The sequence below is a fragment of the Aptenodytes patagonicus genome, chromosome 16, assembly GCF_965638725.1.
Source record: "Aptenodytes patagonicus chromosome 16, bAptPat1.pri.cur, whole genome shotgun sequence".
NCBI classification, from domain to species: Eukaryota; Metazoa; Chordata; class Aves; order Sphenisciformes; family Spheniscidae; genus Aptenodytes; species Aptenodytes patagonicus.
The window spans coordinates 3929845-3952828 of record NC_134964.1 but is presented as its reverse complement, the minus strand read 5'-3'; the positions used below and the strand labels follow the sequence as shown (position 1 = coordinate 3952828).

General features: G+C 44.6%; 3 protein-coding genes and 1 non-coding gene across 16 annotated transcripts in view; 2 read left to right on the top strand and 2 right to left on the bottom strand.

The window, feature by feature from the left end:
• BPTF (bromodomain PHD finger transcription factor) overlaps positions 1–2102 on the top strand; it is a 57279-nt gene extending 55177 nt beyond the window's left edge. For 9 of the 10 annotated variants that reach the window (XM_076353445.1, XM_076353441.1, XM_076353448.1 and 6 more), the window contains one exon: positions 1199–2102. In XM_076353445.1, the coding sequence (XP_076209560.1) occupies positions 1199–1235 (37 nt within the window). In that variant the 3' untranslated portion in view covers positions 1236–2102. Of the gene's footprint in view, positions 1–450 lie in introns of all 10 variants that reach the window. The other variant, XM_076353444.1, reaches the window with a different exon arrangement.
• A 66-nt stretch (positions 2103–2168) lies between these two features.
• On the bottom strand, positions 2169–11557 carry C16H17orf58 (chromosome 16 C17orf58 homolog). 3 transcript variants are annotated; one of them, XM_076353454.1, is made up of 6 exons: positions 11486–11557; positions 8943–9569; positions 8752–8820; positions 6971–7162; positions 6221–6384; positions 2169–4961 (listed from the first exon to the last, which is right to left on the bottom strand). In XM_076353454.1, exons 1-6 carry the CDS (start codon positions 11547–11549, stop codon positions 4917–4919), a joined length of 1161 nt encoding a protein of 386 aa, XP_076209569.1. In that variant the 5' UTR covers positions 11550–11557; the 3' UTR covers positions 2169–4916. The 3 variants fall into 3 exon arrangements, with proteins under 3 accessions (XP_076209569.1, XP_076209571.1, XP_076209570.1); XM_076353456.1 differs by lacking the exon at positions 6971–7162; XM_076353455.1 differs by lacking the exon at positions 2169–4961 and having other exon boundaries at positions 5120–6384.
• Positions 11558–13911: 2354 nt separating this feature from the next.
• TRNAR-CCG (transfer RNA arginine (anticodon CCG)) lies at positions 13912–13984 on the bottom strand. The gene has a single exon. It is a non-coding gene; the product is annotated as a tRNA-Arg (tRNA).
• A 933-nt stretch (positions 13985–14917) lies between these two features.
• On the top strand, positions 14918–22519 carry KPNA2 (karyopherin subunit alpha 2). 2 transcript variants are annotated; one of them, XM_076353453.1, is made up of 11 exons: positions 14918–14956; positions 16994–17110; positions 17204–17341; positions 17755–17843; positions 18672–18940; positions 20062–20156; positions 20255–20518; positions 21139–21372; positions 21459–21641; positions 21750–21899; positions 22007–22519. In XM_076353453.1, exons 2-11 carry the CDS (start codon positions 17033–17035, stop codon positions 22097–22099), a joined length of 1593 nt encoding a protein of 530 aa, XP_076209568.1. In that variant the 5' UTR covers positions 14918–14956; positions 16994–17032; the 3' UTR covers positions 22100–22519. The 2 variants fall into 2 exon arrangements, with proteins under 2 accessions (XP_076209568.1, XP_076209567.1); XM_076353452.1 differs by lacking the exon at positions 14918–14956 and adding an exon at positions 16135–16187.
• Positions 22520–22984: the final 465 nt, after the last annotated feature.

Here is a 22984-nt window from a genome sequence, read left to right as displayed (position 1 = left end):
ACTGTAACCGAGTTACAAGTGCTGGATGCCTTTCAGCATTACTCAGAAATTGTATATGTGTAGTAGTTAACTTTGTCCATCTGCCTGTAACGGTCAAAACTGCAACAGACTGCTAGTCTAAGATCTTAATGCAGGATTGTATCCATTTGCAATTAACTAAATTGGAAGCTTCACTTTATATCCGTTGTTGTGGAAGCTGTCTGATTTTCTGTGGGCAACGAGAGTAGGATTGATAAGAAAAGGGATGAGACCAAATGAATTAGTCCAGCATTTTTCTTTCCAGTTTAATACTGTATTAAAGATTTTTAGCAGGTAGTTTTCAACTCATGTTTCTGTCATCTTGCTTTAGCTGGTTATCCAGCATTCACTGCTTGCACACTAATTTCATTGCTGCATCTTATTTGTTATTGTTTTTCATTTATACCATCCATGTTCTTTCTTTTCTTGCAGATTGTGATATCTTTAGTCTGAACTTTTTAACTGGAATCAGAACTGGATGTTGGGGTCACTTTCTTTTATTGTACAATTCGATGACATTAAACTGCCCTAAAAATCCAGATCATTTGTCTAAAAAGTAAATGTTGTTGGGTTTTTGTTACCAGCAGTCATGCTGGTAAACATAACTGTATTAACAAAAAAATTGTCCCGTTCCTCGAATACTGTATTGAGAAAAATGAAAAATTCATCTTGGAAACCATGTATTTTATTGTTTTATTTTCAGTCACTAATAAAACTGTGAATGTCAAAGAGGAGTTTTGCTGAACTCTGATTAGCAAAAATGTGATTTTACCATGCCTGTTCAGTTTTTTCTATTAAGTTAATCCAAAGGCTTCTTGAATAAATTTAAGCAAAGTATACCTTATTATAAATATTCACAATTAAAAATGTCTTTTTGCTTTCCTTTTGATGGACTACTATTATGTAAATATGAGAGTAAAACTGATTTCAGGCATTTTGGAATATTCCAGTGACACACTGCATTTTACAAGTACTGAAATATTTGTATACGGTAGGAAAAAATGTGCTTAAAACTCAGAGAATTATTTTAAGTGTTCTTTTTTCTGAAGGGGAAAAAAATAAATGGAAGCAGCATGGTGGTAATTCCCTCGTTGTGACTTACCCTTGGCAACACCTTGCGGCAACTGTGTTCTCCAAAACGAAGGGTGCTTAATTCTTCACTTTCTTCTGTATTCTGCAGGTCCCATAACAACAAACTGCAGTCTACAGCTTCTTAGAGTTCAGCGTGTTAACCTAACACACGAGCAAGAATCTGGTTGTCTGAAAATTTTTAATTAAGAAGCCAGATGTTTTTAGTCAGGTTATCCTGACGAGACTTGATGTAAACTGCGTTTTTATTGGTCACAACAGTCAAATTATATTCTTGGCTTATTTTGTCCAAAGGACAAAGAAATAAAAATCAGCAGCACCACTTTCTTGTCAAGATCAAATTGTTGTACTATTGTGGCAGAAGCAGGAAAACTTTGTTTTGTTGAAGGAGAGAGAGAAAGAGAGCAAGAAAAAAGATACAGTAAATGGGGTCACGTTTAACTCCATGGAAATGCCACGTCTGTTCTTCAGTGAAGAAGCTGGTTTAAAGTCCACACAGAAAACTTTGACTGTATTTATTTATTGTTGCAAAAAAGACGCTTTTTTATTGCTGCCCTCATTTGTCAGCTAATTATTTTTTCTTATAAAATCCAGCCCCGGTTACATGTAATCCATTCTGTATCTTAACATGATTCCTGTAGGTAAGAGTACAAGAAGACCTCTAGATGTCTTTTCTTTCTATGAAAGGAGCTGCTATGTACACATGTGCACACACAGAACTGGGAATCAACAATGAGTTTATCATTCATGGTAGATAAAAACAATTAAGCTTGCATAAAAGTTGGGCTAAGTGGTCATGGACTACAGACTCTGTTGCCTTGAATATAACAGTACAATTTGTCATTTACTCTGCACCAGACTGAAATGAGTAAAATCTATTTGAAGGTATCTTGTTTGTAAACATTTGTCAGATTCTAATTTTTTTCTTTTGTATTAAAATTCAAAATATGGATGTATATGAAACAAAATAAATGGAGATAATTGTTCTCCCCACAGATGTAGGTGTCTTTGAGTGTGCGCTAATATGTTTGTAACACTTTGGGGATCTGTTCGGATATTTCCAGTATTAGGGGAGGGAAGTGGCCAGGGAGATCTGACTTTATTTTGCTCCAAAGGTAGCGTTTGCCACGTTTCGTTCTTAAGCAGCTGTTGTCCCTTTATAAAATTTCTACAGTGGTGCCAGAAGTACTGTAACAGATAAGATGGTAGGAAGTTTTGTGAAATGTCACTGCCCACCGCTGAATTAAGCGATATTTCGCCAAGCACCCTAGGAATGTAAAGTACCAAGTGCAATCACATCTTTGAAAGGCGTTCCGGACTGCTTCACTGCTTCCTGTACGAGGAGTGCTACTGTGAGGGATCAGCTGGAGTCACAAGAAGATGCAGATTGCAGATGGCGTTGCCGTTTCTTTCCGATCTATCGCTTTCACATTGCGCGTACAGATGACTTGCTGGCGTTACCTGTCTATAGTTCATCAGCCGCGGCTTGTATGCGGCTCTTCAACCATTTGACTAGCTTTTGCACTAATTCACAGTTAACTTCTGTTGTACAGTGATCTGGGATTTGCCTGATTTATGGATAAGCTCCTTTTGGGTTTAACCTCACACCTTGCTATGCAAGAACCTCTTCTGTTATTTTTCTTAAAAAGATGTTGCTACTGACCACACTTTCTTACACTTACAGGCTCAGGTGTACAGGTTCTTCTGGGATAATTTTATCTAATAAAAACCCGTGGTTTTTTGTACATACAAATGTTGTCATTTAACCTATATGTGAAAATTAAAAATAATTGTTCAATGTGAAAAAAATAATCCATTTATGCTTCTTAAAAGTTAAAGAAGAGTAGTTGCATTTAGGTTATGTTGTCCTTTTGACGTTTAAAAAAATGCTGCATATTGTACGCATTGTGTTTTTAATGCAAAAAGGAAACATCTCAACTTTTAACAGCATTTGAACATACCCTGCATCTCATCGACACTTCACAGTATTTCTGTACTATTTATTCATATATAAATATATATGACATCATTTAAAACTTTCCTACCTGTAGGCAATAGATTGCTATGTTTTTAACAAATTGTGGCAAACTGAAGAGTACTTTTTTGTACCTTATAGGACGCATCATCCTAGACAAATAAAGTAATGTGTTTGACATTGATTTGGTGGCGTTTCTAATGAAACAATTGATAATGTTACCGTGTGTAGGTCTTGGCTTTGCCAGATTATATATAATTGCCAGTGAATCAGGTTGATTAGGGAAATAATCCATACGTGCAATTTAATCTTGCTGAGAGCCTTTTTTAGTGTTTTCAATTGTCGTTGAGTAGGTTAAGGTTCTCTCGATTTATTTGTGGTGATCTTTTATAGTCAAATGGTGTTACTCAAAATACACCACTCGTAATTCATACCCACCTTCCTTAAAAGCAGGGTAAGTTCCTAAGATTTGTGAACTCTGTTCAGTCCTCCTCCTCTCTGTATTTTTATAAATTATTGCAATGTGTGTTTCAAAATGGTCCTATGTTGTAACGCGGATTTTGATAATGTGAGCTATACCTGCCTGATTTTTCTTTTTGTCTCCTCCAACAAATTTGAAGCAATTGTCCTTGGTCTAGATTTAGTTCATACGGAAGTTAACGGGGATTTAAAGTAGAATAAAAAGTTGGGCTTACCCAAAAGCCTTGGGTAAACCCCTGGAAAGACAAAGACGACGACATTCCTGTACACCTGGATTTCTGTGTATTGGCTGCAGAATTTTCGTGCTTATCCTGCTGGGGAAAAAATGATGAACTGTAAGGTATCAAAATTACCGTGGCAGCTATTGCATGTAAGTGCTGTCGTCTTTTCAGTGTGGTTCATGCTGTGAGGTTTTTGTAACAGTGAGTGCAAGACTGCGGAAATCCTCTTGATCGAGGAATTATTTTTTTCTTCAGTACGTTAGTTAGCATGTGATGAGCCCAGTAAAAAGTAAGAACAGTAGTTACGCTCCTGCTCCAGCTGTGTTTCGGTTGGGCTGTGAAATACAGTGGCTTGTTGCTCAGCTGTTGCGGTAACGTTTTCAGGCGTGACCTTCCACTCAAGAAAGGAAAGGTAAGATGACTTTGTAACGCAAGAAGAGAACATAGAATAAATTGCTCTTCAGGCTTGCTTCTAGAGCAATAGCTGTATCTGAGAGTGTGGTGCAAACGTCGTGTGTCAGTCATTGGCATTTTACTCAGGCTTTGGATGTCATTAGCGCTGGTATACTATTATTTGTCTCTTCCGAGAGACAATCGAAATGAGATACAACCATGGATGTTATTTTTGTACCCACGCTTCGCCTGTTTTAGATTACGATAATGTCTCGGGGGTGGTGGCGGGGGGTGCTTAATTGCTGTTCTGGGCAAATGGCTGACTGTAGGACTTGCTGGTTAGTCCCTGGACTTCAGTTGAAAATAGAAACAAAGAAACTCGAGATGCACATGTAACCCTTCCTCCTTCCTTCTCCTGTCCCTCCCAGTCCACTCCAGTGCTTTGATTCATTGCCAGGAACAGTCGTTCTGCCAAATCAAAAGCCCCTTAAGTGTCTCAGGAAAATTCCATCCATAAATGCTGCGCCCCATGCAAAATCTTTCACGTAACAAAAGTGAGACGGTGTATTTTTTTAGACACAAGCTACGAGTAAATTTCTGTCCTATAGTAACAGCCTTCTGGGTCCCAAAACATACGATGTTTGCTCTTGGTATTTGGCTCCTATTTCATATCGAGAAATACTTCATACAGTGTGACTTACCGCCCATCCACTATTCCGTAGCTCTTCGGTGACGCCAAATCAAGCTGCAGACGTGTATGACAGGTAGAATTGTGTTAGAACTACCTGTGTTTCAAAACAGAAAACGCTTGTAGAAGCCACTGCTTCCTGTTCCCAGTCACATCATATATATCACTGTATATATATTTATTTTAAGCTAGACTGCGTTTTCCCTTTTTTTTAATATAAATATGTATCTTAAAACAGCCAGCCGACTCGTCAAACGAGGAGATGCCATTGTTTAATACCATTACATGATCTTTTTGGATCTTTCAGAACCCAGAACCCCATGAACATTCTATTAGTTAAAGACTTACGACCTGTGAATACTGACTCTTGGAATAGCCAACATTAAGATCCCCTTTGCAGAGGTTTCATAGGTTCTTACATCCCACCACATTAAAGGTACTAAAAGATTGTATCTTTGATTGAAAAAGTAAATTTAGTGATGTGCAAGTACAAACTTGGTAATATTTCTCATGGGAAAATGACATTCAGTACCCAGTTCTAGGACTGAACTTTTAAGAAAGGGACAGTGTAACCAGGCGTACGAAATGTGTGTGCAATTGCATGCTTATTTTGCGTTCCTTGGCATAAACTTGCGCCGCTATTTGTAAGCCTAATTGGGCATTTGTGTTGTGCAGTTGCTTGATTTGCTTTCAGTTCGTGTATTCAGATACTCAAATAATTACGCAGCTATTTTGTATGCTTCCTGTGAAAATCCAGCTCTGTTTGAAGAATGATTGTAATTTTTAAAAGTAGCATGGACATGTCTGAGGATACCAAAACAACACCAATGACACTTAAGTTTTGTCGGTTTCTTTTGAATCAAATGCACGTGATACTTCAGGCAGAACTGTGTGAAACACAATGGACATCCTCTACAGATAAAGCTACGGTATCATCTAACGCTTGTTCAGGGTTAAGGGTTTGAAAGTGCAGTTACTTCTTGCGTGCCTAGAACAATGCCTCCAGAGTTTTACTTTACAATTACTACAGATTACTATGGGTACATTACAGCAGGGCAGGCGATGATAACCTGTGGCTCTGAAAACAGCTGGAGCAAATTCCTGACCAGTTACCGTCCCCTAGACTGACTTCTGTGCTGAGCTTCACAATATATAGGTACCTAGGCAAAACATTCAGTTAGTGTTTGCTAAAGCACCAAAGCAAGTGTCCTATCACAACCAGTTTCAGAGGTAAAGGAGAACTACCTCCCACTGTTGCTAAACCATGGCCAGGTTTATTCTGGTAGGTGAATTCTGCTGCTGCCCGTGTCCTAAACGGAGGTTACTGGAGCCTTATCTACATTTAGAGTGAGCCACCTGCACTTTGCGATTCCTCTTCCTGTTGAACCTCTTCACGTAGCTGCTGCTGCTTCTAAGCAAGCCATCCCCTGGCCTCAGGCGCCCTCGCAGGAACTGCAGCAGGTTTGCAGGGATCTGCCGTCTCTTGTGGTAGATCCGACCCATCACAATGTATCTACTGCCTGCAAAATAAACGAGACTCCTGTGCTATGAAGAAAGCACGGATTTGTTCACTACACCCGCCCTAAGGCCAACAGGTCTACGAACGGATGTGAAGTTGTACCCTGCAGAAATATATCCCGAACGTGTGGCTTAGTACAGCGGCACCCTGAACTTCAGTGGGCCTTGTGGGTTGTGCTTGCATGGAAGTAATGATTTACTGTCTTGTATTGCAATTAGAAGCTTTTGGGGGGAAATACTGATATTTGACAGACTTGCATTTAGAAGGAAAACCGGACTACTTACAAGGACGTCAGCTTAAGCTCCTGCTTAAATTTTTTTGGCAATCCTGAACACTCTTGCAATCATTTTGGAACTGGATAAAGTTAAGAAAGGACTATGCTGCTACCTGACTTCTTCACACAGTTGGTTCTCTTCTGAAAATTTAGAGAAACCAGGAGGGGAAAAGCCCTCCAGTTTAACAGTAAATACTTTTTTTTTCCCCAAAAATATCACAAGAAGCCAGGATAAGCCTATTAAACTAGGGCAGACTAAAATTGCACTGCATGCAGGAGGAATAGTGGACTGGATTTAGCTGGAATTATTTACCAAGTTTAAAGTCTGGACACGGTTTACTGCAGTTTAAAGTATCCACAACTAGAATGTGAACTCGAAAGAAGAAGCCATCAGGAGTAATATACAAGCGACTCATCTTGTACAATCCATCGCCGTTTACCAAAAGCGTAATCAAGTGGACGCCGTTCCCCAGTCTTTCCACGTTATAAACAATTCCGTTCACTGCTGTTTTAAGGGAGGGGGGGGAAAAAGCAAACATCAGATTACATATCTTGGTGGCAACTCAGGGTGTATGTGAAGGCTCTCATTTAAAATGCTGTAAAGCGTCAGCAGAAGTTCTTTGGCTCGGTAGTGGGCACTCTTGAAAGCAGGAGTCGCTTCAAATAATCATATTTGATGAGGTCATCACCTTAGTTTTTGCTCAGTTACTAACCTTACGCTTTACAGGTCTGAGGTGTTTCTTAGTGAAGCTTATAAAATGTTTCAAAAGAAAGTGATGTTTTAGTACTGTTTTCCATCCTGATATATGAAAAGGGGACATATTTACCTAACAAAGTAAAATGTTCACATTTAAAACTTCGCAGTGAAGTCCAAAGCTAACCCGCTAATAAAGCGCTTCAGCTTTTGAAAGGAAAGGCCCGTGTCATACCAAGAGGCGAGGGCACCAAGTAGGCCATGTCGTATGCTCAGTCACCTCATGCTGTCCACCCAGTTTCTGGTTTTGACAAGTGCTGAGCTGACTACAGGAATCGGGAAACAACCACCGTGTTAGGCAGGTAAGGCAAACAGGACTTCTACAGCCGGCGTTACTCCTGCCTCTCTGAGTGAGAACTTCAGTCATTTAATCTTTAATCTGCACTGTAAACGTAAAGAAATTAAAAGCTCTCTCTGATCACGGCAACGGAACCTTGGCTGACGTGTTGCTCAGGCTGTCTTTTTCCTACCTCTTTTTCAATTTAAGAGATGAATGGGACCGGTATTTGTTAAAGGCTGAACTACACAAAGGTCGGGTCACTACAAGGCCCGCGTTTGACAGGAATGCGTGAGAGTGGTAAAAAATAAAGAATATAGCATTTGTAGAAAGCACTTCCTGACTTCTCCATTTAGAGAAAACAGATGTCTCCTAACGTGTTTATATTCTTCAAATGGAAACATCTGTTACCACTAGGCATGTATTTTGCTTATCTCTTAAAATACTGTGAGAAAAAGTTGGTATCTATTTCACAACTTCGTAAGCGCAAGGCAAGATTTCAGTCAGAAAATGCTTGCTCTTAAACAATCAGTACAAAAATGCCAGGCTATTTTCTGCCGTCTTTAGCTACATCAACTTGGACACAAGGACTAAAGACATTGAGTCCTAAGGAAGTTCAAAGAGAATCCTCTATACAGAGAGGATCAGTTTTATTTTTGTTTGGTTCTCCATTTTATTTTCATTTGAAACTAGCCCCCCCAAATCACAAACTCGCTCTAAGTAACACACCTACAATGTTTAATCTTAGAGTATCTAAAACAATTGGTCTTGTCAGTTCCGTTGACCAGCAGTAAGAACGTTGTCTTTGTCAATGTGAAAGTGAAAAGTAGAAAAAACAGAAAAAAGAGCAATATTAGCCCAAGGTAGGGAAAGGGTAACAAGACTTGGTACCATTTGTCGTAGTACATTTATAAAGAGCTGTGCCCAGTCCTTTTAGTGTACTTAGTAATTATTTAACATACTCAGTGAAACAGTATCTTAAGAGCAGAAGCAGAAAGTCAGTAATAGATGAACAAAGGCGGCACCTGCTTTGTCTGTGTGGTTCATGGAGGACACAACTTACCGAATTCACTCGCGCAGTAGGCCTCCACTTCGTCTCTCTCTTTCCTGCACTCGGTCAGACATGCGCCATCTAGAAGAGGCACGCAGACTGAGGGACAGCAACAGGCCCTTTTGGGATATTTCACCCAAATTATGCCACCCAACCTTTGGAAAGCTCAGGATATCCCTTGCCAGAGCAGTCTAGCCCCTTACCTTTCTTCGGCGCGCTGAAGTCGTATGGCAAGCTGGATGTCTGGCGGTTGGTGACCCAGGAGGGTTTGGTGATCTTTTTCAAGGGATCAGTACGTTTATAGGGGATTATCTTGCCTGGTCGGTTGAAGTGATCCAGCGCGTTAGGATCATCTGACTCCACTGCTCCAGAGTCTGGAAAAGGATGAGCCTCCACTAAGGACGTCATCTTTTGATAGGAAGATGCTGCGTGATGGAAGAGAGCTGACATGCTGTTGGCAGCCTCAGCCAGCCGTCTATCCGCGTGCTTTCTGTTCGCATGATTGAAGTCAAAGGAGGCAGGAGAAGGCCCCTCAGTCGGGCTCTCCAGAGGTAGGGCCCCTCCATACTGCAAGAGGTGTTTCCTCAGCCCTGTGCTGTTTTCTAGAGAAGGCTTGGTGCGTTTCTTTTTGTCTGATGAGAGGGAGATGATTTCAGAAGGTCTTGGCCGCTGCGGGTCGGCAAGAGTCAGAAGCCAGTGTTCCGTGTGATTCTCTCTGGCGCTGCTGGTGCCCCAGGCTGGCAGTTTGACTTGGCCAGGTGCAGCGTCTGCTGAACCATAAGCTGCTTTGCTGAGAGCCTGACCGGGTTTCTCGGCATAGGGCAGGGATCCTACGCACACAAAAAGCAGAGCGAGCGAATTAGCATTTTGATTTTTTTTATTCCATGTGCTTCTGAATGGGAAGCGCCTGGCAGATTTGAGGCTCTAGTCCATAAGTGAGGCCTTCAACAATATGACAATATAACTGATAAATAGTTCAACAGATGAAATATAGTAGAGCTGCTCATTCTCCTGCAACTCAAACATGGAAGGCCCAGTACAGAGAATGCAGCTGTGTGAGCAAAACACAGGAGATCTGCATTTTTACTTTATTATTGTTGCAAATTAAAAACATGACTTACAAACAAACCCTTTTCTCAAAAGCCTGAATCTCCAGGGAACATCTGAGGAAACAAGGTTCACGTTGCCATTTGGGATGCTTGTTTAAAAGACCGTGACAACAGAACTATTTGGTTTTCCCATCCATGGGATGCCTTATTGACAATGTCATCTGGACTCTTCAGGGGCTTTGGGCTTTGAACGCTACCGACAAGATCTTTATCCACAGTTTTGGGTCTCTGACTTTTGCACTACAGAGTTGTATAGTAGTAGTACCGTAGTCTGGTAGCTAGGCTATTGCTGCTGAGTAACAATTATTTCAAGGCTTTTCTTAAGTTGAGAGGACAAGGGCTGAGAAAGAGAGGAAGCGTCTGGAAATCTAGTGAAAAATGGAAAGGCTTAATGACATTGTTCACGCAAGCTGGACAGTCGCCTAAGGCCTTCGTTTATACCTTTACCTTGATCACTTGGACCTCACAAAGCAAAAGGACCTTCCGTTTAGCCTGGGAACAGAGAAATTTCCTCTTGCGGTTCATTTCCCTTTTACTTTAGTCCTTCACTGCCTGCCTTTAGTTAGCCAGCACAGTTTTAAAACAGTTCACCCACACACAGTCACTGTCTGGGTGTTCACTGTCTGTGGTTAGCATCGTGTAGGAGGCTGATCCTAACTCCTTATGTGAAAAGAGATTTGACATACACAGATGAACAACGTCCTGGTTTATCTTCTATAACCGACTCAACTGCTGACCTTGCTACTTCTCCCCCTTTTGCTCCCACCAGCTGCTGTCATGGGAAAGATTCCCTGATATTTGGGCTGGCCACACGTAAAGTCAAAAGAATGTCCATGAAGAAAGGGGTGGAAGAAGTCCAAGCTAAAGAAAGCAATAGGCAAGGGTGTGTTGGAGATGTTTCAATATGAAGCTGTGAACTCTGAACAGGTGTTTTGGACTTGGTTTTATAAGTATACTCTTCTACCAGTTTATCATGCCTTCTTAGTCATGGATTGTAACAAGAAATAGTTCATTTTTTTTCTCTACTCAATCTGTTCAGGACCTTGAGGTTCATTCTCCTATACCAGCATATTTCTGTCTAGCTCTTGCAATCTAAGAAATACAACTGCAACATAATCAGCTCCTTCCCAATGGAACAGATGTGTATCTTTTATTTCTGTTCCATCAATGAGGTACTAAAAAAAAAATTTGTCTAGGACAGCTTGCTGCAGGCACACATGACAGCACAGAGCATGTTGAAATAAATTAGAAACCTGGAGTCTACAGGTGAGGGGAAGGAGACTAAAAGGGAAAGGTCACATACAAATAGAAGAAACCCCATATGCGGAAGCAAGTCAAACTTCAATTGCTGAACGATGGCTAGCAGGATTCACGGCACCAGCTAACTGCCTGCTTTTGGCAGGTGCTCTTAATTCTCTCAAATGCTGACAAATCAAATATTGCAATTTACATTCCCATCCCACAAACATGTTGAAATGTTTCCTTCTTGAGCCCTTACGTGATTACTGCTACCGCTTGCTGAAAAGACTACAGCTGAAGAGGGCTGCTCGGGCAAGAATTTGTAGTAATGTGTTTAGCCTCCCCTGATACCAAAGGCAAATATGCCCCAGCCCCGCTTTGAATGTTAACAGACTTACCGGCCACTGAGCTGGAAGTTGATCTAATGACAAAGCAGAGGAGCCAGAACACTTTGGTTGTCATTTTGAAGTCAGGTTTTTCCAGACTCAAAATGAACTGGAGTCTTTTATGCCCTTCCCCCGATTCATGCTAATGAGAGGCAGCCTTAGGGGAAACAGGAATCACTCACTGGACAACCCCCTGGAGCAAGACCAAGCTGCTGCCGTCCCGCTAGCCTCCCACTACCCCTGCCTAGGAGGAATGCGCACGGACACCCCCCTTCCCGTATCTACACAAGTCTGTACTGCCCGCAGTCACCTGCGTTCCCGCGAATAACACACAGATACGTGTTTTTAGCAACAGATTTTTATTTTAGGGGAGGGTCTTGCTTCCTATGGTGTTTTTTAGAGACAATCATACAGAACAAATACAGTTCTACTGGATATGGAGAACTACATTATAAAGGGCAATTGACAGATGCTGGAACATGCATCACCTCTGTGATTCAGCGTCTGTAAAGGAGGTGCATTACGATGAAACGTATTTAGGTATTTCTGGCCACCTCCAGTTACACAGCTGGTAATCTCTTTTAGTTTAAGGAACCCTTTCCAGTGATTCTTTTCAGACTGAAAAATGTCATAGTTACTGTCTAGTCCAAGGGACAGCTCTGCTGACCCCAGATAAAGCTTTATTTTTAAATCTGTGTTTGCTAACATGAAGAACTCTGCAAATTTTCACACACCAAGCCAACTCTGATTTGGATTACTGAGTTAAGTAGGCTTATTCCTGTGTTCCCAAGTGAAATGGGTGACCTTATTGCCAGACAAGATTTCCATTGTGACAGTTTATCTCGCTAGCTGCTACTGGATGTCGTGCAAGTTAGTGAACTGGTTCATGCTTTTAAGGTGCAACTAACAACTTAAAACCCCTATAAAAGCACTATATCCCAGCTCCTAACACTCACCCCCCAACAAAAAAATCTGCCCATCAGTAACGCCTGTGTCGTGGTCCAGCCATTGCCTAGTTTAAACAGTTTGTTCTGTACTGCCTTAATTAAGCAGTTCAATAAAATTCTTAAAAGTACCGGGCTTTATCTCAAGCAGCTGTGGGTGAAGATACAGAAAATTAGCCAGAATAGTGTGCAAAATAAATGAAATTTTAACACATCTGTTAGTGTGTTAAGTTTCTACTGCAGCATTTATTAATCCTTATTTTCCTTTGTTATTTTAAACATTTTCATTCCAAAAGTATCCAAGATAGCTATTATGGAAATAGGAATTTAAACTAAGGATGAGGCAGAGGTGAGCTCGTATGTTTTTTATGTACCTCACCTCCCGCTCAACCAGCGCGCGTACCCGCAGCAAGCGAGGGAGGTCACGCGCGCGACGCGCTCGTGCTGTTGAGGATGGACGGATGCACGCGTGAGCGTCCTGCAGACCTTCTGTGCTCCAGGGAGTCTTCTGTTTAAGTTAGCTGGTAGCGTAACTCAACCTATATTAACGTACGACTACGTCTGTATTAGTGAGTTTCTCCAGACTCTTTACTTGGACAGGATCTTGATTAAAAGGACAGTAGGAGCGTTTGGAGTATGTCTACCGTTCGAGAAGCGACACGTACGCCAGCAGCAGCGGAGAGGGCAAAAGCTTTCAGAGCGGGACTCCCTGGTCTGAGGAAAACGGGACCGACAGCGCTACGGCCACGTCCTAGTCCCAGAGGCTGCAGACAGCTGCGCGGGCAGCAGCAGGAGTTTTACAGGCTCAGGTGCCCTTGCGTGTTTACCACAACGGCTCTGGAGGACCCACGGTGCGACCCAGAGACGCGACCCCGGCCGGGACGCGGCGACGGCCCCCGCGCCCCGGCCAGCCCGCCCTCGGGTCCGCCCGGGATCAAGCCCGCAGCGCCTAGAGGAGAACCGCCCGCCCGCGAACCGCCTGCGGCTCGTTTGGGCTCCCAGGAGCCGGACACACTCACCAGCCCCACGCTCGGCCGCAAAGCTGCGGCGGCCACGGCGACGCCCGCTCCGGCCGCCTCACGCCTCGTCCTCCTGCCAGAGACGGGCCCCGGGCGGAGGCCCTCCGCCGCCGCAGGATCCCCGCGGGAAGGAGGGAGACGGCGGCGGCGGCACCAGGCTCGGTGGCGCCCGGGAAGGGCCGCGGTGCCGGCGGGCAGGGTCAACGGCCCGGCGCGGACAGGCGCCCCGCCGACAGGGCGGCGGTTGCGGCGGCCGCGACTGAGAGAATGTGAGGCCGCGCGTGGGGCCCGCGCCAGACCGGGCTGCTGGCTCCGCTTCGGAGCTCCCCGACCGGCCCCGGCAGCAGCGGGCGGCGCGGCTAAAAGTGTTGGGGCGGTCGGGGTGGGCGATAACACCGCGCCGCTCTGCGCGGCAGGAGAGGCCGGGCAGCCTCCGCGCTGGACCTGCCGCAGGGCCACAAAAACGTGCGCGGCACGACCCAGATGGGACTCGAACCCACAATCCCCAGCTCCGGAGGCTGATGCCTTATCCATTAGGCCACTGGGTCACCCAGCAAAAGCTCTCAGCGCCGTGCGGTAAGAGCCCCGCCCGACGGGCGCTGGCTCCGCCCCCAAGCGAGTTTTCACGTTCTCCCTGCTCGTGACCGGGACGCCCCGCCCTCACGTTCCTTGCCCCTCCCCTCCAGGGCACCGCCCCCCAGCCCCTCCCTCCTTTCACATCATTGGGCACGGCGCTGTCCTCCCCAACGGGCCTCGAGGCTCCGCCCTTCAACGTCATGCGAGGCCGAGCTGCCGCTGTCTGCGGGGGTGGGCTCGTGCCCTCAGCCCCTCCCGCTTCACGCGCGTTCAAAGCCTCTCACGCGCGGCGGCGGTTAGCTCTCTCCGCGCGGCGCGAGGACGTTGTCCTCTGTCCCTTAGGCGCCTGCCTGCCTCAGGGGATCCGCTTCGGGCCACAACCGCCCTCTCCCCGGGCCCCTCGCCTCCCAACTCTTCCCCCTCCGGGGCCTCCCGACGTCCGGCTTCGCGCCGCCGTCCCGCCCCTGCCGCTGGCTCCTGCGCGGCGCTGCCGTGGGTTCCGCCCCGTCCCATCCCGCTCCACGCTCGGCCGTGTCCCCTCACGGGTCTCCGTCCCTTCGCGGCCCTTTTTCCCCTACTCCTGTGCACCCTCCACTGGCCCCGTTACCTCAGCGCCAGCTTAGCCGCCGTGGGGCTGTTCGCCCCCCGCTGTCCCGCTTCAACTCTCTGTTCGTCGCCTTCCTGTATTGATAAGGCCCTTCAAGCTGCGACACCTCCCTCCCACCCCGAGGCATGGTTGCCCAACGCCGGCCTGCAGCACCTCCTACACAGCCGCCTCGAGTTTCCAAATCACCGACAGCCCTCTCCCCGCCCTGGAACACCTGTCCCTGCGCTCTCCTTGTCTCCTTCGTCCAGGTTAGGCGGCTCCAGACCGCGCACTCTCCAGCGATTCGTGACCTGGCAGACTTTCTTCACGCTGGCCCTCCGATCCTTCTGCACGCCAGGTGTCTTACCTCAATTTCTACTTTTGAGCCGCTTTTTTTCTGCCAAACTAGACCTTTTTCAGTATCACCGTTTGTGACTGATGTGCTTTCTCTTCTCTTGACTTCCCTACTATTGCTTAAATGTCTTTGTGATGTTTTTATTTTACAAAGATTGGAACTGTAAGGCCCAGAACAAGCCACGTAAAATGTCACTGGTGATTCCTCCTCCTCTGCATACATCTTTGTCAACTACTGTGTGCATCTACAGATCAGTATAAATGGTTTAATGTAATGGTTTAACACAAATGCATCAACGTGCATCTCTGACGCTTGCCTACGCTGAATTGCACATTACAGATGTTGAAGTGCTTGAGTTGCTGGCGGGGTCATGTTTTTCCCCCAGGTTTTACGGTTTGAAGTATGTCCCCTGTGAAACACGGTGCTCTTCTTCTGTATTCCACCCCAAACCCATCTGAAACAATCCCAAATCGGTCGATTTTCTGGGCATGCCACAGGGGCGGGTAAGCTTTTTTTGTTATTCTGTACGATTTAGCTTTGATCTGTCCTGATTGCTGTTGAATTGCTTTCAACTGCAATCGCACGTTTTCTTTAAATTTCTGTGTGCCACGTTTCTAGGAGACAACGCAGGGAGTCTCAGGAAAAGCCTGCCCTGACCTGATGGCTGCTGAGGTAGAAATCAGGCCGTATGTGAGGAAATGGCACGTAACTGCCCCAAACCGCTCAGAGCGTGAAAATCTTCCCGTTCTCGCCCCATCCAGGGGTGCAACAACCCCCCCGGCCATCCCACTCTCGTTCCCTGGGAGGGCCCCGACAGAGCCGCGCCCCCCCCCCCCGCCCGTTAAACTACAAATCCCAGCATGCCATGCGCCGTCTCCCGGCGAGCCGCTGAGGCGGCAGCGCCGCCGTCTTCCCGGCGCCGTCCCTGCGCGCTGGATGCCGGGAGTTGTAGTGTCGAGGCGGGGACGGGTATTTGAATACGTGACGTCTGGTCTGTCCTTCCGGGAGCACGGTGGAGAGTCGTTCCCCTTCATCGCGAGACGAGCTGCATTTCAAACTGGCCAATCAGAAGGTTGCTATGGCTCGAACTGGCCAATGGCGGGGCGGGGTCGCGGGAAATTTAAATCCCGCCCGGCGCGGCCGGCGGTAGTGGCAGCGTGCTCGCAGGCTGGGAGCGGCGCGGCGGCAGGAGGAGGACGGCGGCGGCGGCTTGTGCGCGGAGCCCGCGGCGGAGGTGCCCGGCCGCGGGGGCAGGCAGGCAGGGAGGGAGGGGGAGCCTGTGGCAGCGAGAAGCCGGGTGTGGGGCAGCGGGGGTGCAGGCCGTGCGCTGCCCTGCTCTGTCAGAAGGGACTGGGCTCCGTCGGCTGTAGAATAGGCCGGCAGGCCCTACGGGGGGCTCCCTCCGGAGCCTTTCGGGTCTCCGCGGTCACAGGCTACTGCCTGGAATGGGGCTGACGGGGCCGGCGTGTCCCGGCCGAGTCGCGGGCGAAACGAAGCTAGTCCTTAGGCAGAGGGTCATCTTGGAGCTGGCCGAGGTGCGGGGGCCTGCCTCGTTACCAGTGTGGCTGCTGCTGCTACGTGCTGCTGGCTGCGCCGGCACAGCACCCGCCCCAGGGGGGCCTTCCCAGTACGAGATCTCTCCCTTCCCATCAAAAAGGGGTCGGGGTGGGACTGGATGGGGTGCCCGTGCGACGTAGGTATATGACACAGTGAAAACAGGCTTTAAAAAGTACGTGTGCTGTCTGTGGGAAGGCAGACCAATCTTGCTCCTATAAACAATGACTCTGGTAATGTTTGTGGCTGGAAGTGTCTTAAAGCAATGTACGTGTGTTTATTGCTTTTGTGTTAATGCTAGAGTTTGCTGTAACATCTAGGTGTTTAAAGAGACAGCTGTTATGTTACTAGTATCTTCGATCAAGTCAGAGGCTGTTACTGGATTGAACATGGACAAGTGTCTCTCATTCTCAAGTGTTGATCCCAGTCTTTAAATTTAAACTCTTGTGGAGTAAACTTGCTGTTTGTTATTTGCTCTGTTTTCAGGCTTGTTGTTACCTGTTTCTCAAAAATCTAATAAGCAAGATGTCTACTAATGAGAATGCCAATGCAGCAGCAGCAGCTCGCTTGAACAGATTCAAGAACAAAGGAAAGGATACTACAGTGAGTATTTTGATGCAATTAGTACTTTAGCCATCATCTCTTTACACGTGAGTTGTAAAAGCCAAGAACTTACTATGAATGTATATTCTCCAGGAAATGAGAAGGAGGCGTATTGAAGTCAATGTAGAGCTGAGGAAAGCTAAGAAAGATGACCAGATGCTTAAAAGAAGAAATGTTAGCACTTTACCAGATGATGCTACTTCTCCCCTTCAGGAAAATAGGAGCAATCAGGTAAGTAGGTACTTGGAATGGGCACGCTTGGAGGTCTTGCAATATAAGCTCATGCAGCCATGCTACTATGAATTCCTTCTCGTGTGGGGGACAGCACTACTACATATACATTACCAACTTCAGTCTATACTACCAACTCTAATGGTCAACACTTAAAACGTAGCTTAGCCAGTTGTGTTAAGCCTACTGTAACAGTGGTGTGAAGCACTTGATTAAAAAGGCTTCAGTACTTCAGATAACTGTAGATAAAGCTGTACCTGATGAGGTTTTGGAGTATCACGTAGTGGTATAATCTTTTAATAAAGGAAGTGGTTGTAAACTGGGGTCTGCTCATAGTATTGTATAGAAGGCCTCTGTGGTCATGAAGACACACGCCTCTCAACAAAGCGTTCATGTAACTTTTTATTGTACAGGTTTCGGCACACTGGTCAGTTGAAGAAATAGTCAAGGGAGTTAATAGTAATAATATGGAGCTTCAGCTACAGGCTACTCAAGCTGCCAGGTAAGGTGTTTAGAGGTAACCAATTCAGCTGTGCAAGCCAGTAACTAGGCAAGGTAAAAGAATTGGCTTATGAGCCGAAGTGTCTGCTTATGGCAACAGCTATGGCTCTTCTTATCAGGCAGTATTTCAACAAACACCCGAGTCAGCCTTGTATACAATGTTTAGGTACACTTAACTTAGTCATAATTTTATTGAAACCATGTGGCTTTTGAATGTTTAAAGTGCCTGAACGTTTTACTAGGAAGTGGTAATTCTTTCTAGTGGTTTTGAGGTTGCAAAATAAACAGTAGTCCATCTTAGAGTTGTAGGAGTAATAATAATAAACCCTTTGTTACAGCAAAATAAGATATCTTTAAACTGTGTTAACACTTGACTACAATATTTGAGTGCAGTGATCTACCTTAGAATAATGTGAACAGTAAGGTGACTGGGGTTTGAAGTATGCTAAATTTCCTTTCTCCTTCCAAAATCTAAAATCTCCTTTAGCAAGGTTCTATATTGCTGCAGTGCTGCTTCTGGCAGTCACTAACCTGTCTGCTGAGAAACTTCTAGCAATTAAGACTTATTATGACTCTTGTGGCTCTGCTTTAGTTCAGAGTCTGAACAGAACCTCTCATATAGTGAAGACGTGCCAAAACCAATGTTAACAGAGGTTTAGGAAGCTAGTGTTCAGCTTGTCTGTATTTCTCCTTCATGTCTTGTTGCGTTGCCTTCTCTGAATGTTAAGGCAACGCTGAATCTTTTTTTAAGTGTGGATCTCTCTAGACTGTTCAATCTGTTGTTCAGGTCTCTGCAGGCAAAAATAATGCTGTTTGTTTTCCTCCTTAGGAAACTCCTTTCAAGAGAGAAGCAGCCCCCCATAGACAACATAATTCGGGCTGGTTTGATTCCAAAGTTTGTCTCCTTCTTGGGTAGAGCAGACTGTAGTCCTATTCAGTTTGAATCTGCCTGGGCGCTTACCAACATTGCTTCTGGCACGTCAGAACAAACAAAGGCCGTAGTAGATGGAGGGGCTATTCCAGCCTTTATTTCGCTACTGGCCTCTCCCCATACTCACATCAGTGAACAGGCTGTGTGGGCCTTAGGAAATATTGCAGGTATGTCAATATGCTACACAACTCTTCCAGACCTGTTCCCTTATTTAAAATAGGCGGACATTACTACTGACACGTCATGCAGCATGCTGAGCTTCTTGGGAACTCTGCAGAGCATGTCTCCACTTGCAAAGCATTAAGGCAATGTAGAGCATGCTGTGGACAATTCTTTATCTTCAGACCTAGTATGAGATGTCTCATGCAATACTTGGCAACCTGTGGATTGCTTCCATATTTCAGTTCAGTTTTCATAGAGCTATATAACCATGTTACAACATAGGGCTTTGTATATCTCACTGGATGTTTGTGATTTATCAATGAGCTCTGCTCTGTGTGTTGACTAGAAGGGGGAAGGGAGGAAGCAGATGGCTCACGTAATTGTGTATGTGATGGCCAATATTCCCTGCTTTGAAACAGCTACTTACTGATGTGAAAGTATTATATATTTCAGTCTCTCATGCACCTTTCAGGATTACTTGATCTGCCAGTGTTGGATCCTATTCTTAAAAGTCAAAATTAATAATATAGTTATAATACAGTATCTGCTGTATTGTTATGGTTTCCAACAGCTCTGCCTTACAGAGAATAGCGAATCTTCACACAGAAAATGAGCTCAACAAAAGCCTTGTTTGATTGGACTTTTCTTAAAGTTTGTAGAGTTTTTTTAAACTCAATTGTAAGGTATTTCTTGTACCTTGACTGAATTATTCTATTGCAAACTTTGACATTCCTTCAGCATTATACTATAGAACCCAAACACGTAACCAATGATTATAATGCATTTGAAGTCCCATGTTATGGGAAGAGCTCTGTTCTAGTGGTAGGGCTTAGATATGTTTTCAAAGAAACATGCAAGTCCCTGCTTAGTTATGAACTCTAAGAAAAGCTGTATAGAAAACATACAATGAATTACCTCTTCTTCCAACAGAAAAAAAATTAATCTCAGTGGCTTGATTAGAAACACATGTATGTCATATGATTTAACCATGGCAGTAGTCCTTTTGTCCTCTTATTTCTTTTTATTTTATCTAGCACTTCTTAAGCAGTAGAAGAATTCATCTAACACATAATGCACACATCCCTCTATTCTCGTCTTCACCTGGCTACTTTTCTTGTTTTCTCAGGGGATGGCTCTACCTATAGAGATCTGGTTATTAAATTTGGTGCGATTGAGCCACTGCTGAGTCTACTAGCTATTCCGGATCTCTCTTCTCTGGCTGTAAGTGTGTGGTATGATTCAAGTTAGAATTACTAATAAGTAAGCAAAAGAGCTCAAGTAACTAAACAGTTGCTAACCATTTATTTCAACTCTTGCAGTCTGGATATTTACGCAATGTTACCTGGACGCTCTCAAACCTGTGTCGTAATAAGAATCCTGCACCACCCATAGAAGCTATTGAGCAGATTCTTCCAACTCTCGTTCGGCTCTTGCACCATGATGATCATGAGGTGTTGGCAGACACATGCTGGGCACTTTCCTATCTGACAGATGGTTCCAATGACAGGATAGAAGTTGTAGTGAAAACTGGATTGGTGCCACAACTTGTGAAACTCCTGGGATGTAGTGAACTGCCAATAATGGTAAGATATCAGACATGCAGATTGCTGTTGCTTGATTTGAGTCATGAATAAACCTGCAGTTAGAATAGTGTCCATGTAACTGGTTCTTTTTATGCATAAATCTGATGCTTGTTCCAGGTTTTGCGTAGGTAAGACTTGAGCTTCTGTCTTGCCTGGACACTGCCCCACATGAGGCATAGACTATTGCTGTCTGACTATCAACCTTCTTTACATAATCATTGGATTTAACACACAGGCCAGCACAACAGTCAACATTCTTTAAAGCTTGCTTTTAACTCTAAACTACTGTTGCAAATCCAAATTCTAGGGACAGTGTTTAGAAGTGGGCCCTGTGCATACTATAATCATAGTATAATAGCATTAGTACTTCGGAGGTAGTTTTCCTAAGCTCTGTCATGGGTGGTTGTTTGCAGATTGGCCTTGGAAGGTGTGCAGTCTTAGCATGCTTAATGTCTGCATATGTAATGCTAACGAGGAGCTTAAAGCTCATTAGTACATAGTATATCATGCTGTTAACTGGAAAGGCTAGAGCGGAGGGGGCATCGAGTATGGCTGTATTTGTTCAAGTACAGATTAGATGATACCGTTTTTCCTAAGTACTATTTTCATATTTCTTTCAGACTCCGTCATTAAGAGCCATAGGAAATATTGTCACTGGTACTGATGAGCAGACACAGATTGTTATTGACTCGGGAGCACTATCTGTCTTTCCAAGTCTCCTTTCTCATCATAAAAACAACATTCAGAAAGAAGCAGCGTGGACAATGTCCAACATCACTGCTGGACGACAGGACCAGATTCAGCAAGTTGTAGACCATGGTCTTGTACCTTATCTCATTGGTATTCTGAGGAAGGTAAACAAAAACTATATTTACTATGTTGAGGTTTTTGCTATTACTACTACTATCTGTGTTCAAATAACCTGCTTTTACCTTCACAGGGGGATTTCAAATCTCAAAAGGAAGCTGTGTGGGCTGTGACTAACTACACAAGTGGTGGAACAATTGACCAGATCGTGTATCTCGTTCAGGCTGGTGTTGTTGAACCCCTACTGAATCTCCTCTCAGCTAAAGACAGCAAAACTGTGCTAGTTATTCTGGATGCCGTTTCCAATATTTTCTTGGTATGTGGATGCAGTGTACTCAATCGTTGTCCAAGCTCTTGCTAATGGTTCTCCACTAGTTGGTGCCATGCATCTTTCCTGAGGTTATTCCATGCTTGTCTCTTGCAGGCTGCCGAGAAGATTAATGAGACAGAAAAACTTTGCCTCATGATTGAGGAGTGTGGAGGTCTAGACAAAATTGAAGCTCTCCAGTCGCATGAAAACGAACAAGTGTACAAAGCCTCATCCACCCTGATTGAGAAATATTTCTCAGCAGAAGTAAGTGGCTGCAGGATGATTTTTTTCTGCTTTTATTTTCTATTCTAGCACTGACTACTAGGCTGAAATGCTACTGCTCTTTCAAAACTCTTTTCTTTTCCTTCTAGGAGGAGGAAGACCAAAATGTTGCACCAGAATCTACTGCTGCCAGCTACACTTTCCAAATTCAGGGCAATACTCCAGATACTTTCAACTTCTAGGTCTTGCATATACTGCAACCCCCTACAAGTTGTTTGGCACACAAATGACTGCCACCTCTTTGTCTTAATAGCTCCTTGTGTCTCTTACTGTGGTTTTTTTATGTGACCTGTAGCACTTTGTCCAACCAACATACTTGAACAGTTCAAAACTGTACATATGTGAATTTCTAACTGTAAACGTCATTCTTTCTGAGAGATACTTGTAAATACTTGTTCTCTTTCTGGCTCTTACTGCCCCTGTCAGGCATAAGAATGCAGGTGGGCAATACAGGCTTCTCACAAAGCATGAGCCACTGCTCTGCAAACCTCTTCATAACCTATTACATTCTACGTAACCTAATTGCTGTAATCAATACACTGAGTAGGCTTTTAAAGAGGATTTATGTTTGAACTTCAATAAAGTCATATCAATACATCAAATTGAACTGTGTCAATTGCTCTCTTAAAAGCTGACTGATTATGGTAAGTATACTTAATCAAAAATCTATAATGGCAAGAATGCAGGTCTAAACCATGAGAGATTCAAATCTGAAGATGGTGGGTTTGGTCACCCCAAGCTCTGACTTCTGTGTATAGCAGCCTTCTATTACTGCAAAACAAGTGAATTGATGCTTCTCTCTAAATATCTCTTACAGAAATCTGATTAGTTTGACCTTGTTCATGACTGAGCTAAACTATCTTCTGCCTTTTGGAGAAATATTTAAAAGACTGCAGTAGCACTACTTAACTGCAAGTAATAGTGTGGAGGAGGGCAAGTACAGCAGTTAACCAATTGTAAGTATGTTCGGGTAGCCTTAGCATAGAGCACAGGAAATGCTTTGAAGCAGTTGCCTGCTCTAGAGAGCAGAAATGAAGGCCTTGTCTTGGAATCTATTGTCCCTTTAC